Source organism: Colossoma macropomum, unplaced genomic scaffold (genome assembly GCF_904425465.1).
Source record: "Colossoma macropomum unplaced genomic scaffold, Colossoma_macropomum, whole genome shotgun sequence".
NCBI lineage: Eukaryota > Metazoa > Chordata > Actinopteri > Characiformes > Serrasalmidae > Colossoma > Colossoma macropomum.
In genome coordinates, this window is record NW_023494792.1 from 61,010,058 (window position 1) to 61,024,423 (window position 14,366).

The 14,366-nt window shown below is 41.3% G+C and overlaps 1 protein-coding gene across 1 annotated transcript in view; it reads left to right on the forward strand.

Moving 5' to 3' along the window:
• Positions 1-14,366, forward strand: part of gys2 (glycogen synthase 2) — a 36,910-nt gene that overhangs the window by 9,013 nt on the left and 13,531 nt on the right. Inside the window, exons 5-10 of the mRNA XM_036577725.1 lie at positions 2,893-3,037; positions 4,431-4,548; positions 4,679-4,799; positions 6,140-6,246; positions 6,530-6,589; positions 6,925-7,003. Of these exons, the coding sequence (XP_036433618.1) occupies positions 2,893-3,037; positions 4,431-4,548; positions 4,679-4,799; positions 6,140-6,246; positions 6,530-6,589; positions 6,925-7,003 (630 nt within the window). The remainder of the gene's footprint in view (positions 1-2,892; positions 3,038-4,430; positions 4,549-4,678; positions 4,800-6,139; positions 6,247-6,529; positions 6,590-6,924; positions 7,004-14,366) is intronic.

The following is a 14,366-nucleotide window of genomic DNA, read 5'->3' on the forward strand; positions in this document are numbered from 1 at the left end:
AGGAACCAATCACAATCCAATTGTAAGAGAGGGGTCATAGAGTTTCTGACTGTCAGTGGAAGATGGCTCCCTTCAGTCTGAGAGGAGGTGTGACCCCTGAGCAGAAAGCGTTCTGTGTTCTCCACTCCAATAAGAGTGAATCCGTCATAACTGTGCAGTGTGATTTTCGTGGGCAGTGAAGCTCCAACAGCTCAGAGCGTTCGTCGTTGGTTCCACAACACTGGATGATCTCCGAAATCGCACTGAAAGAGCCGTGAGTGCAGCGACACCCGACATGCTCAATCCAGTATGGGATGAGTTTAACTATGGTGTTGATGTTGTCTGTACAGCTGGAGGAGGTTCAAACTGAGACCTTGTAGAATTACATAATAAACTTTATGATAATGTCAATTTCATTAATATGCTTATTTAAAACCAAAATACTGACATCTGAAAGACACTAATAATGTCAAAAAAATCCCTGTTTTCAGATGTTTCTCTTTTTCATTTTAAAATCTGTGTAAACCTGGAAAAAAAAGACATAATGTACTTTATTAGTCTTTGTTTACTGAAGGTGTCTGAGCTGTGACGGTGTGTAAGAACTAACCCCACAGTGCGGAGGCTGAACTTAAGCCCAGCTGCGCTTGCTGTGAGCTTGTCAGCTGCCTAAATACAGTAACAGTGCTACATTGTAGGCAAGATGGTGATTAACGTAATACAAAGTTCGATTTTGCGATTTACAGTAACAACAGTAACTGAAAAAAAGGACTTACATGCTCTGCAAACACTCTTTGGCCTAGATCTCTTTAAAACGCTGACCAATCACTCTAAATTTTGGTGGGAGACCGCGGCTAGGAAATGTGGTAATGTGGCCAGAAGCTCATACTGCTTGACCTTCTATAACACAGCAAGTCAGTGTTAAATTGTGCCCTGCGTTTGGTTGTTCCTCGTGCTTCCCTACTAGGTTTTTGCTGCACACTCTGGCAGTTTCAGTTAAACTTAGCAAGAGAAAAAGGAGGCAGAAATACAGAATGTGATTTTTGTATTTTAAAAAAGGCATGCGTGTCTGTCTCTGGAGCTGGCTACTCACCATTAGCTGTCATTTGATGCCCATAGGACAGTGTCTTTAAGTGTGTGCAGACACACTATGTCCACTCACTGTCCACTCTATTAGACACTCCAACCTTGTCGGTCCACCTTGTAGATGTAAAGTCAGAGACGATAGCTCATCTGCTGCTGCACAGTTTGTGTCCTTCATCAGTGGTCACAGGACGCTGCCCACAGGATGCTGTTGGCTGGATATTTTTGGTTGGTGGACTATTCTCAGTCCAGCAGTGACACTGAGGTGCTTAAAAATCCACTCAGACCAGCACAACACACACTAACACACCACCACCACGTCAGTGTTACAGCAGTGCTGAGAATGATCCACCACCCAAATAGTACCTGCTCTGTGAGGGTCCATGGGGGTCCTGACCATTAAAGAACAGGGTAACAAAGTATCAGAGAAACAGATGTACTACAGTCTGTAACTGTAGAACTACAAAGTGAAACTATATGGTCAGTGGAGCTGATAAAATGGACACTGAGTGTAGAAACAAGGAGGTGGTCTGTGTACATTGAATGTGAAGAATGACAGAACTTTTTACTGACAAGCACAACATAAAGAAACAGTAGAACAGTAAACAGAATAAACCAATACTTTTGGACTAAATGCAAGGCTATAAACTGTACTTGCATTAAAATTAAAACAGACAAGAAAACATCAGACATCTGCAAAAATCAATCACCCCAAATTTCATGACATTTATCCATCCCTCTTAAACGGAGGAGTTACCTTTGGGTTAAATGCTTATTAAAGCGAGTACAGTACTTTCCTATGCAGTGATAATTGGGTCTGGTGTACACTGCATAAGGTCATCTGGCCTGAAGGTCAAGGGTAATTGACAGCATCTTATGATTGTGAAGCTGGTGGTTTCGCCTGCTGGCTCAGTGGAGTTGTAGGCCAAATGAAAAAAAACTAGCAAGACTAGATTGTTAAAGGGGAATTCCACCTATTTTTTGGAATTTCTGTATAATTCATTCCAGTTTTTGCAAGACTAAATGGTTAATATGTATACAAAGTCTGAGTCAGGATTGTTCACAGTGGTGGTGATAGGAATCAGACGTCCACCACTAAAAACAGGTACAATGATCTGCCAATGGAATAAGGCGCTTACATACATACATACATCATCTAAACCGCTTATCCTTCTGGGTCGCGGTGGGGTGCTGGAGCCTATCCCAGCAGTCATTGGGCAGAAGGCAGGATACACCCTGGACAGGTCGCCAGTCCATCGCAGGGCAGACAGACAGACATACACATTCACACACACATTCACACCTAGGAGCAATTCAGCATGTCCAATCAGCCTGACTGCATGTTTTTGGACTGTGGGAGGAAACCCACGCAGACACGGGGAGAACATGCAGACTCCTCACAGAAATGACCCCGGTCGCCCGGCTGGGAATCGAACCCAGGCCATTCTCGCTGTGAGGCGACAGCGCTACCCACTGCGCCACCGTGCCGCCCTTACATAAAATAAAATTACTTAAAACAAGTAGACAATGTCCAGAAATAAGTTAACTAACCTTACAATATTCTTACAACAATCTAATAATGAGGATTATTAGATATATTGACTACATTTAAGATGTTTTCACTTACTAAGATATCATTTTTTTCAGTGTGATGTTAGTATTGACCACAAAAAGCAGGTGGTTTTTGCATTAGCCTAGAAATAAAGTAGTTACAGTTGCTGTATTTGCCAGCTTTATGCTTGGAGATCTTGCACATTTGTAGCTATAATAATGTAATTAGTAAAGTCATGAATAGAGTGAATGTACGTTTTGCATGTTTGCTATGTGCCCCAGTTCGACATAGACCGGGAGGCAGGAGAGAGGCAGATCTACCACCGCTACTGTTTGGAAAGAGCTGCCGTGCACTGCTCGCACGTTTTCACGACCGTCTCCCAGATCACTGCAGTGGAGGCAGATCACATGCTCCACCGCAAACCAGGTGGGTCTGAAAGGAAGAGCAGCAGTGAATACTACACTGGCTGATTAAAGCCAACCTGAAATCACATCTTTTTTACCTTCTTAGTTCATGATCCTGGTCATTTTGGGCAATGTGGATAAAGTGACTTAAAACAAGTAAAAATGTGTAGAAATAAGTTAAATGATCTTATAATATTCTTACAACAGTCTCAGAAAGAGAAATATAACATATACTGACTAGATTTAAGATGATTTCACTTGCCAAGATATCATTTCTTACAGTGATCCAGTATCTATATTGGAGCAATATGAGCTGAAAATGCTGGATCAGATATTAATATCCAAACTGATTCTGTGACAAATCTAGCCTGAAATGTCACAGAATATAGATTCAAGATTCAAGATTCTTTATTGTCATTGCACAGGGTACAATGAAATTGGGCAGCAATCCTAACGGTAAACAAAATAAGATTAAATGTGGAACAGAACAAAAATATAGGCTAATATAAAATATAAAATGCAAGATATTACAGGAAAGACTATATAATTTAAAATGATTAAAAAAGTAAAAATAAAAAGTCTTATATTAGAATTCCAAGTTCTGTACTTTAACCCTTGTGAGGTGTTGATGTGTTTGTTACTCAGTGGTCTGGTGACCCACCACATTATTATTTAATTAATTCAATACAGCCATAACAATTCATGTAAAAATACCAGATGTTTAAAATATCACAGGTGGTCAGCGTCGGGTTCTCCTTTAGCAACTGTAGCCAGTCAGCAGCCCAGCAGTCCATGTTGTCCACCCTCACACACACACATATATAAACACACACATTAACAGCAGGCCATGTAGGAGGAGAACAGAGTGAAGGACACAGCACCTCCACACTTTTACTCCTGCGGGTTCAGCCCAACACCACATGTGTAATATAGATGTGTGGGGGGTGAACAGAGTGAAGACACTGAAAATGGGTTATTTTATATGTTCTTCACAGAAAATGAGCAAAGGAAGAAATCTGAGGTTGAAATAATAATAAATCACTTCATTTTTTCTTTTGGTAAACATTGAAAATAGGTCCCACAGACCTGAACACCACACAAGGGTTAAAAAGTCTAATTTGAACTGTGAGTGATATTTCTCTTTTTTATTCATAGTTACTGTTTAAGCAGTTTGAGCACGGTACTAGATCCTCAATTGAGAGCAGCAAAGTTTAATGCTTCATAGTTTGTAAAGATCAATATCAGGGCCAGTAAAAGGTTTCAGTATCAATGCTATCCTTGATATCCTTAATTTCACCTTTTATTCTTATTTATTTAAAGCTAATTTGCCCAGCTCCTATGCTCACCTGAGTGCTATTCTTACAAAGGACTGTGAAACCTGGATGTGCTCCCAAGCTCTGCTGCTCTCTTTGCAGATGTGGTTACACCAAATGGCCTGAATGTAAAAAAGTTTTCAGCTATGCATGAGTTCCAGAACCTGCACTCCATGAACAAACTCAAGATCCAGGAGTTTGTGAGGGGACACTTCTACGGGTAAGGAATTCTCCTAATTTAGACACTGTAAGATTAGGCCAAGGCATATCCTTCAGCTAAAAGAATAACATACATCACTGTCGCAGCACCGCAATCCTGTTTTTGATGTTGTGTCTCTTCTCACTGGCAGCCACCTGGACTTCAACCTGGAGAAAACCCTTTTCTTCTTTATCGCAGGCCGGTATGAGTTCTCCAACAAGGGGGCGGACATCTTCCTGGAGTCGTTGTCCAGATTAAATTATCTGCTTAGGGTACTGTTCTTCTGTCCCAGAACCTACACCCTACATACAATATACAAGCTTAAAAGGCCAGGGCCCAGCAGAGGGCCCAAAGTTTTATTATACATTTCTATAACCTAAGAATAGATCAGCTAGTTTGCATTGAAGTCCCTGTAGTTACTGAATAATAAGCCTTAGTATGTAATAAGCCTGAGCTTTTAAGGGTTTCATATGATCCCATCCATCCATCCATCATCTAAACCGCTTATCCTTCTGGGTCGCGGTGGGGTGCTGGAGCCTATCCCAGCTGTCATTGGGCGCAAGGCAGGATACACCCTGGACAGGTCGCCAGTCCATCGCAGGGCAGTCATACGATCCCATTTCCCAAAAAAGTTGGAATGCTGCATACAATGTAAATAAGAATAGAATGCAATGATGTGCAAATCATTTAATAACCTATATAGTACAAAGACAACATATCAAATGTTGAAACTGAGAAATTGTATTGTTTTTTGAAACATATATGCCAATTTTGAATTTGATGCCAACAACACATTTCAAAAAGTTGGGACAAGGACAACAAAAGACTGACAAAGATGTGTAATGCTAAAAAAACTCCTGGCGAAAACCTCACAACTAATTAGGTCAATTGGGAACAGGCCAGTAACATGATTGGGTATAAAAGAGCATCTCAGAGAGGCGGAGTCTTTCAGAAGTAAAGATACATACAAACATACAAGAATAATGTTTCTCAACGTAAAATAGCACAGAGCTTGGGGATTTTTCCATTTATGGTAAATAATATCATTAAGGGACAAGGCCGAAAAACAGTACCGGCTGGCCCTGATCTTGCTCTGATCTGGCACTGCATTAAAAAACAGACATGATTCTGTAGAGGAAATCACTGCAGGGGCTCAGAAACACTTCTGAAAACCACTATCTGTGAAAACATTTCGTCGCTGCATCCACAAATGCATGTTAAAACTCTAAAACGCAAAGAAGAAACCATATATAAACAGGATCCAGAAACGCCGCCGCCTTCTCTGGGCTCGTGCTCATTTAAGACGGACCGAGGTAGAGGTCTGTGCGGGACTGTTTTTTTCAGGCTCACTCCTGCAAGATTCCGTCCCGCAGAAAACCAGAATCATTTGTCCAGCTCCCGCCCACAACCGGAACGTTTTTTTCAATATCTGACACAGTCTATTCACAAACACATTATTCTCTGCTGAAATAACACGCTGATGGTCACTAGGCTCACTTAGAGATTTAAGATTAACATTTGCAGAAAATATATAATTTTGCCATACTACTGTATGTTTTATTTGTAGTATATTAACATGTATCTGATTTCTGTATGTGCTGCTGTCTGTCAGGTGCACAAGAGTGACGTGACGGTGGTGGTGTTCTTCATCATGCCGGCCAAGACTAACAACTTCAACGTGGAGTCTCTGAAAGGGCAGGCAGTGCGCAAGCAGCTGTGGTGCGTCATCACACGTGAAAATGATTTCCGCAGCAGGATCGCCCCATGTTCCTCAGCCCGGCGCCTGCCACGTGCCTCTGCGGCTGCTTTTCTAGGCCTTGGATTGAAATGCACTTCTCCATTAAAGATCCTTTGTGTTGTACAGCCAGTGTGTTTTGTGGAAGGCTGACCCTTTGTGTAGGACCATTAATGCTGTTGTTGATGCTGATGCAAAAACAGCAAGCTGGTTGCGATACGGCTCCGTTCGGAAGTGTCTCAGACGTGTTTATTCTCTTTCATGCAGGGACACGGCCCAGTCTGTGAAGGAGAAGTTTGGCAAACGGCTGTACGAGGCCTTGCTGAGGTATCAGATTCCTTCCTAAGAAGCTTCATCTCGGACAGATATGATGTGACAGCGCTGTCCGTGAATGAACAGTGGACGTGAGAGATGAAACGGGTGTTGGTGTCTGCTGGTGTGGCTGTATGACCTCTGTTTGGTCGTTAGAGTGTTGAGGGTTCAGACATGTGTTAATGGAGGTGATGATGGGAGGGATCTGCACTTACTCTCAGGATTGCTAGTTAGGACATTCATGGTGGCATAGTGTGATGTCAATGGGTCAGTCCCTGCCAGATCCTGGGGCTCAGTAAGGTCACTGAAAGGTTGTGAGTTTGTGTCTCACAGAGCTACTGTGTTCGCAGGGGCGAGATCCCAGACATGAACAAGATCCTAGACAGAGACGACTTCACAATAATGAAGAGGGCCATTTACGCCACGCAGGTCAGACTGACTCTTCATACACTAACTTCATTTATCTCAATGAAACGATTAACCCTGCACAGCGAGCCTAAATCACGCTCTGGCTACACTGTTAGAACCATAACAAGACTCAAAGAGTCATTTGAGTGCCTAAATGGTTCTTCTCAGTAATGGAGAACTTATTGTTTATAATTCCTCATATTAAAAATATTCCTGCAGTTAAAAACAACTGGGAGAAACCTCGGGAATTAACATACAGGGGTGATACAAGGTCATTAATACCAACCTTAATTCATCAGTTTAATTCTATTTTATTATATCTATTTTATCTATTTTATATATTTATGATGTTAATCAAAAATAAGCTATATACATAAATATATCATCACTGTCAGATCAGATACAAGGTTTTGTTCTAACAGCAACAATATGTACAATATATGTGGTTTTAAAATATATGTGCCAAATATATTCGTGTCAGTTTTGAATATTTAAATATATGCCAATATATGTACATATATGCCAATATATTGAAAATATATGCACATATGTAGATTAAAAATATGTAATAGTTTCGATCTTAATATTTATGTTTATGAGAATACTTGAACTTGAAATATATATATATATTTTTTTTGCGTATGGGTCTTTAAAGAACCTTTTTGAAACTTGATCATAGAGCAGTTCCGCTATTGTTACAAGTCATAGAACCGTTGTTTGGTCAAAGAAGTCTTTCTTTCACAAGTTGATTTTAAAAACATAACCTTTTTTTACATCCTTGTCTTAGGTTGATCCAGAACCTGTACATCATGTGGAGGTTCTTTAAGCTTTTAAAAGGTTCTTTACACTTGCCCATCTCATTTACAAAAACGGTTCTTGAAAGAACCCTTTACTGGAGAACCAAAGGTGGTTGTTCTATGGTATCACTCCATCACTCTTTCTCATTTTTTTTTTTTACTTTTAAGGGTGTAAGTTTGTTCAGCATTTTGTATGTAGGTGTTTCCTCTAATTGTCACTAGATCTTTTGAATTACGAGGTCATAAAGTAGTTGAAATATGAATATTGCTGCGTACAAGCTAACACTGCTGTGCCCTGAATTGACATCATAAGACCAGCGACCTCATCAAAATACCCCCACAAACAAAAAACCTTTGTTAAACTTTGTTGAGCGTGGTAATTAAGTTGCTTTGGTGGCAGTAGGGTACATTTGGAATAACTGGATTTATTATATTATAGTCCATCCATCATCTAAACCGCTTATCCTTCTGGGTCGCGGTGGGGTGCTGGAGCCTATCCCAGCTGTCATTGGGCGGAAGGCAGGATACACCCTGGACAGGTCGCCAGTCCATCCCAGGGCAGACAGACAGACATACACATTCACACCTAGGGGCAATTGTAGCATGTCCAATCGGCCTGACTGCATGTTTTTTGGACTGTGGGAGGAAACCCACGCAGACACAGGGAGAACATGCAAACTCCACACAGAAATGACCCTGGTCACCCGGGCGGGAATCATACAGGCCATTCTTGCTGTGAGGCGACAGCGCTACCCACTGCGCCACCATGCCGCCTTCTAATTATATATTATAGTGTTGAGGTTTAATAGTAGACTCACTTTCATGTAATGTTGTTTCAATGCACAGGAATCTTAGCTTGCAGTTAACATGGATGTATCAATGTTCATATTTCGCCTCCTTAACGACCTCATAATTTGGATGATCCAGTGACATTTATAGGGAAAATGCACACAAAACCTTTTCAGATTGGAACCTTTTTTATTTACGGGGAACAGTTTACAGGGGGGGACCAGCTCTATATTAATGTGAATGAGTTTGAAATGAAATGTTCAAGAAGCACATACAGATGTGATGATCAGGTGTCCACATACTTTTGGCCATGTAGCAAATCTCATTTTAAGAAATCCTGCATATGCTCATTTAACGACCTTGGCTGTTCAGTAGTCTTTGGAAGATTAAAGGTGAATTCCACCAATTTTTTTAGAATTTCTACCTAATAAAATGGTAATTTATTGGTTAATGGTTAAGATGTGAAATGCTCCATTCTAGAGAAACCTACCAAGATAGAACTGTTAACAGTGGAGGTGATAGGAACCAGACATCCACCTCTAAAAGCTCCCTCACAGACAGTTGTTACATGAAATAGTTATGAATTCACTGCCTGATGTCTAAGATATTGTTTTATGACAGTTCTGGGATGAAGTTTGGGCCTAAAACATATTTTTAAAGCACATTCATGGTGTTCTAAGGAAAAGTAGTACCCAAAAAAGTTATTATTTTGTGTGATATTATTATGTACCCCTATATTTCCATTCTCAGTATTACATATAAAACTCAGAAGATTCACTGGTGGTTTTGGATAGTAAATAAAATGTCTATATCTGTGTTGTAGTCATGGCGACCCCTGGTTCCTATCACCACCACTGTAAAGAAATCTGAACCATTTCACACCAAACCACTCTGATTGACTCTGTTTATATGTTAACCATTTAGTTATGCAGAAATTTTGAAAAATTGCTGTAATTCCCCTTTAAAGCCAGAGCTTGTTTTATAATGTACCACTGGTTAGCAGTACAGAGCCTGCGAAGTGAGGACTGGCGATGACTCAGTACCCAGAGATGGAGAGTGTGGAGTTTGTAAATTGAAGCTCATGTTTTTTTCCCCTGTTCATTCATTCATTCATTCATTCATTCTTGCTTCCCTTTTTTATGAATGAGCTGCTGCCAGAGGTCAGCTTCAGGGCATAGTGAGGGATGATTTGCACCACCTTTCAGAATCAGTGACGGAATCCCCCGAGCCATCCCCACGCAGCTTCCTCCCCCCTGGACCGTGACTAATTTAACTCAGTGCGCTCTTGAATACGAGTCAATAGATTGAATGTGTTACTTTGATATATATCACCTCTACTTAATAGCAGCGCTGCAAGCAAAGGGCCAATATACCAGCACTCCATTTAGATTTATTTATACATCAATATTTTTGGGTGTTAAGGACTGAGGTTTATTGCTGGTGCTTGTGTAAGTAGCGGAGTACTTGTAAGCAGAAGGCTAATAAATGAGCCAAACCAGGCCAGCAGTCACATTTGTCCTGGCTAAACTCTGCTCGGCCGTAGCCTGTGCTAATACATCACCCCAAATATGCTAACATTGCTAATTATGAATGAAAGCCTATAGGAGCCAGTTAAGCTGGCATTATGCAAATGAAGCTATGGTAGCCAGTACCCTTTGGCTTTAACTTGTCGATTTGATTATATGAAAATATAAAAAACATACATTTTCTTTGGGATCTGCATTGCAGTTCCACCCAATGACAGCTGAGATAGGCTCCAGCACCCCACCGCAACCCAGAAGGATAAGCGGTTTAGATGATGGATGGATGGATCTGCATTACAGTGCTTTGCATGAATCTCTCTGCATTGCATGTATTTAAAAATATATGTTTTATGCCAAAATCTTATCTCAGAACTATCGTATAACAGTGTCTCGGGCATCATGCAGCATATTCATAAAAGTCTCATGTACAACTTTCTGCAAGGGAGCTTTTAGAGGCATTAAACTGATTAAACAGACGTCTGGTTCCTATCACCACCACTGTAAACAATTATGACAAAGCAAACTCAAAGGCATGATTTGATTATGCAGACATAAACTATATAATATATAAATCAGGCATAACGTTATGACCACCTCCTTGTTTCTACGCTCATTGTCCATTTTATCAGCTCCACTTACTATATAGGTGCACTTTGTAGTTCTACAGTTACAGACTGTAGTCCATCTGTTTCTCTGATACTTTGTTAGCCCCCTTTTACCCTGTTCTTCAGTGGTCAGGACCCCCATGGACCCTCACAGAGCAGGTACTATTTGGGTGATGGATCATTCTCAGCACTGCAGTAACACTGACGTGGTGGTGGTGTGTTAGTGTGTGTTCTGCTGGTACGAGTGGATCAGACACAGCAGTGCTGCTGGAGTTTTTAAACACTGTGTCCACTCACTGTCCACTCTATTAGACACTCCTACCTTGTTGGTCCACCTTGTAGATGTAAAGTCAGAGACGATAGCTCATCTGCTGCTGCACAGTTTGTGTTGGTCATCCTCTAGTCCTTCATCAGTGGTCACAGGACGCTGCCCACAGGACGCTGTTGTCTGGATATTTTTGGTTGGTGGACTATTCTCAGTCCAGCAGTGACACTGAGGTGTTTAAAAACTCCAGCAGCACTGCTGTGTCTGTGTGTACAGCTCACTCAAATGTTTGAGCTTGAAGCAAAAACAACCTTATCTTAGTTTCAGTGGTTTGTCAGCTGACGACGAGCAGAGGAAATATGAGTTTGTGCAAATAATAGAGGAATAAACTTTGTCATGTGGAGGAAAAGAACTTCTGTGTCAGCATTTCAGCGCTGCTGATTAACGGTAACATGCAGTTTGTGCTTTAAAGTTGCTGCTCCAGCCGCTTTCAGAGGAACAGTTTTCATTTTCTCCCTCAAAAGCTGTCGGCATTTGAGAGCAGGGAGTAAATGTTTGTTTGGTTGTTGTGTAAAACGTCTACAGCGGCGCTACGGACCGTGACAACCCGGCACGCCTCCTGCTGGTGTGTGTGCTTTTAGCTTTTTGCCAACTAGTCTATTGTTATCGAGCAGTTCAGCTCCAACTAACATGGCTAATCTAACATTTTGGTTATAGTTATTTTTACTTGTCTATTAATTTACGCTATTGTGCTCTGATAGCCGTGAAGGAATTTTTCCACGAAGCATTTATATTGTTTATTTAATTTGGACACACACAGATAAAGTCACTCACCTTTCTGTGGTGAGCTGAAGTGATACAAACGCCTGTGTTTCTGAGGCTAATGACTGGCTCTAGGGCAACAGCAGAACTTGTTTTACCCAGTGTTTACACTTGCATTTCTTGTGAAAAGGGCGTATTAGCACAGACAGTAACACGTTTTCCTGTACTTAGTAAATTAACCCCTTAAAATCTCGGGCTTACTAAATACTAAGGCTTATTATTCAGTAACTACAGAGACATCAATGCCAACTGGCTGAGCTATTCTTAGGTTACAGAGGTGTGTAATAAAGCTTTGGGTGCCAGGCCCTGGCCATGTAAGGGTTAATAGAAAACCCAATGACTAATGATAATTGAAGCCAGTGGGAAGTTATGTATATTTACCGCTTGCCCACTGGCTTCTAATATAAGTGCATTATGAGTCAGTGGAGTTAAGTGAGTCAAAAGGGGTCTTGCTATTGTTACGATGTTAAGCTTGTAACAATAGAAGAACCCTTTTTGGTGGTATATAGAACCACAACACATTCTCCATCGATCTGAAGGGCCATTTCACCATGCAAAGAAACATTTAAGCATGAAATGGTTCTATATAGAACTCATGGTTTTAAACAGAACCATTCTCTTTGCTAAAGAACTCTTGTAGAACTTTTTCTATGATCATATGGTCATAATTAAGTTGTTAATGACCATTTCCCAGCCTATCTTTGTACCTCAGAACTGAACAGGCAGTATTTGTTACAGCTTTAAGACTGATATACTCTATATGGACTAAAGTATTGGGACATCTACAGACGCTTTAATGACGTCCCATTCTACATCCACAGGCATTAATATGGAGTTGGTCCCCCTTTGAAGCTCTAACAGCTTCCACTCTTCTGGGGCGTTTTCTACTAGATGTTGGAGAGAGTCTGTGGGAATTGCACGTTCATCCAGAAGAGCATTTGTGAGGTCAGACACTGATGTTGGACGAGAGGGTCTGGCTCACAGTCTCCGTTATAGTTCATCCCAAAGTTGTTGGATGGGGTTGAGGTCAGGGCTCTGTGAGGGCCAGTCAAGTTCTTCCACACCAAACTCACCCAATCAGGCCTTTATGGAGCTGCTTTCTGCACTGGGGCTCAGTCATACTGGAACAGAAAAGGTTCTTCCCCAAACTGTTCACACAAAGCTGGAATCATACAATGGTCCAAAATGTCTTGTTCTGCTGAAGCATTAAGATTTCCCTTCACTGGAACTAAGGGTTCTAGACCAACCCCTGAAAAACAACCCCATATCATCATCCCTCCTCCACCAAACTCTACAGCTGGCACAGTGCAGTTAGGCAGGTAACGTTCTCCTGGCATTCGCCGAACCCAGACTCGTCCATCAGACTGACAGATAGAGAAGTTGATTGGTCACTTCACAGAATACGTTTCCACTGCTCCAGAGTCCAGTGGCGGCGCTTTACTCCACTCCATCCGACGCTTGTCATTGTACTTGGTGATGTAAGGCTTGCATGCAGCTGCTCAGCCATGGAGACCCTGCCATGAAGCTCCCAGCACACAGTTTTTATGCTGATGTTGATGCCAGAGGAGGTTTGAACTCTGCAGTTATTCATCAGCAGAGCGTTGGAGACCTTTATGCTCTAAGCTCCTCAACACTCGGCGACCCGCTCTGTAACTTTACGTGGTCTGACACTTCATGTCTGAGTTGCTTTGGTTCCTAAACACCTCCACTTTTCAATAATACCACTTACAGTGCATCATGGAAAATCTAGGAGGGAAGAAATTTCCTGAATGACCTGTTCTTTCACTAATGTGTGTAAAGGCAGGCTGCATGGCTAGGTGCTTGATTGTATCCACCTGTGGCAAAGGGACTGAATGAAACACCTGAATTCAATCATTAAGAGATGCGTCTCAATACTTTTGTCCATTTAGTTTATGTAAATGACCTCTGTTCTGATTGGCTGCCCTGTATTTTGCCTCATTCAAAATGCAGTCAGTGCTGAAATATTCCTTAAAGCTTAAGTGTGAATGGTGGGGGGGGGGGGTGGTTTGGTACACTGCTGTAGGCTGAATAGGTGGATAAATGAGTTTTGTGACATCACAGAAGCAACTAATGCAGAACAGGCTGTGCAGTTTAGTTTGCATATATGGAGTGGGGAGTGAACGGCATGTTTTGAAACTTTAAAAATGTTTCTTTTATTTTAAAAAAGCAAGGAAAATTTGGTTTTCCATTTGGCTCATATAAAAATATACCGTACAGTAGGACATTTTGACAAGGTAGCACACTTCGTCAGAACACTGGCTCTGCTGTTCCTGCATAATGTTTAAGAAACCCTCAGACATCAGTCTGAAGAACCATTTCACCAAGAACTATTTAAGCATGAAATGGTTATACGTAGAGCTTTCCTACACCAAAGAACCCTTGAAGAACCTTCATCCATCTGTTTTAAGAGTGTATGGGTTCAAAACACCAGTAAAATAGGCCAAAACTGATACCAGAAAGCTAATAAACACTCATTTCACAACCTCAGTATTCATCGGTCACAAAACCCACCTAGGTTAGGCGCATGATAAGTTTATCGAGTTCCTCCTTGTACAAAATCAT